The 533-nt window shown below is 62.5% G+C and overlaps 1 protein-coding gene across 1 annotated transcript in view; it reads left to right on the plus strand.

Annotated features, from left to right (window-relative positions):
- The window catches only part of LOC104134407 (probable E3 ubiquitin-protein ligase MID2), a gene marked incomplete at its 5' end in the record, with an annotated part of 56,963 nt that extends 56,439 nt beyond the window's left edge, over positions 1 to 524 (plus strand). The window contains one exon of the mRNA XM_009647943.1: positions 122 to 524. Coding sequence (XP_009646238.1) covers positions 122 to 524 — 403 coding nt within the window. The remainder of the gene's footprint in view (positions 1 to 121) is intronic.
- Positions 525 to 533: the final 9 nt, after the last annotated feature.

Below are 533 nucleotides of genomic sequence, written 5' to 3' on the forward strand. Positions count from 1 at the left end.
GACGAGTCCGGCCCCCCTCCCGTCGGCAGGAGCGCAGGGCCTTGTCCCCGCCGCGGGCCGCCCCGCCGCAGGCCGCCAGGGCTGGACGTTGTCGCTGAGCAAAGCTTCCCCTCTCTTCCAGGTACGCCATCGGCGTGGCTTACAAGTCGGCTCCCAAGAACGAGTGGATCGGGAAGAACTCCTCGTCCTGGGTCTTCTCCCGCTGCAACAACAACTTCGTGGTGCGGCACAACAACAAGGAGATGCTGGTGGAGGTCCACCCGCAGATGAAGCGCCTCGGCATCCTCCTGGATTACGACAACAACGCGCTCTCCTTCTACGACCCAGCCAACTCCCTCCACCTCCACACGTTCGAAGTCTCCTTCATCCTGCCCGTATGCCCGACCTTCACCATCTGGAACAAATCCCTGATGATCCTCTCGGGGCTGCCCGCCCCGGACTTCATAGATTACCCAGAGCAGCAGGAGTGTAACTGCAGGCCCCAGGAGTCCCCGTACGTATCAGGGATGAAAGCCTGTCACTAGGCTGCCCCA

Source organism: Egretta garzetta, unplaced genomic scaffold (genome assembly GCF_000687185.1).
Source record: "Egretta garzetta isolate BGI_Z169 unplaced genomic scaffold, ASM68718v1 scaffold991, whole genome shotgun sequence".
NCBI lineage: Eukaryota > Metazoa > Chordata > Aves > Pelecaniformes > Ardeidae > Egretta > Egretta garzetta.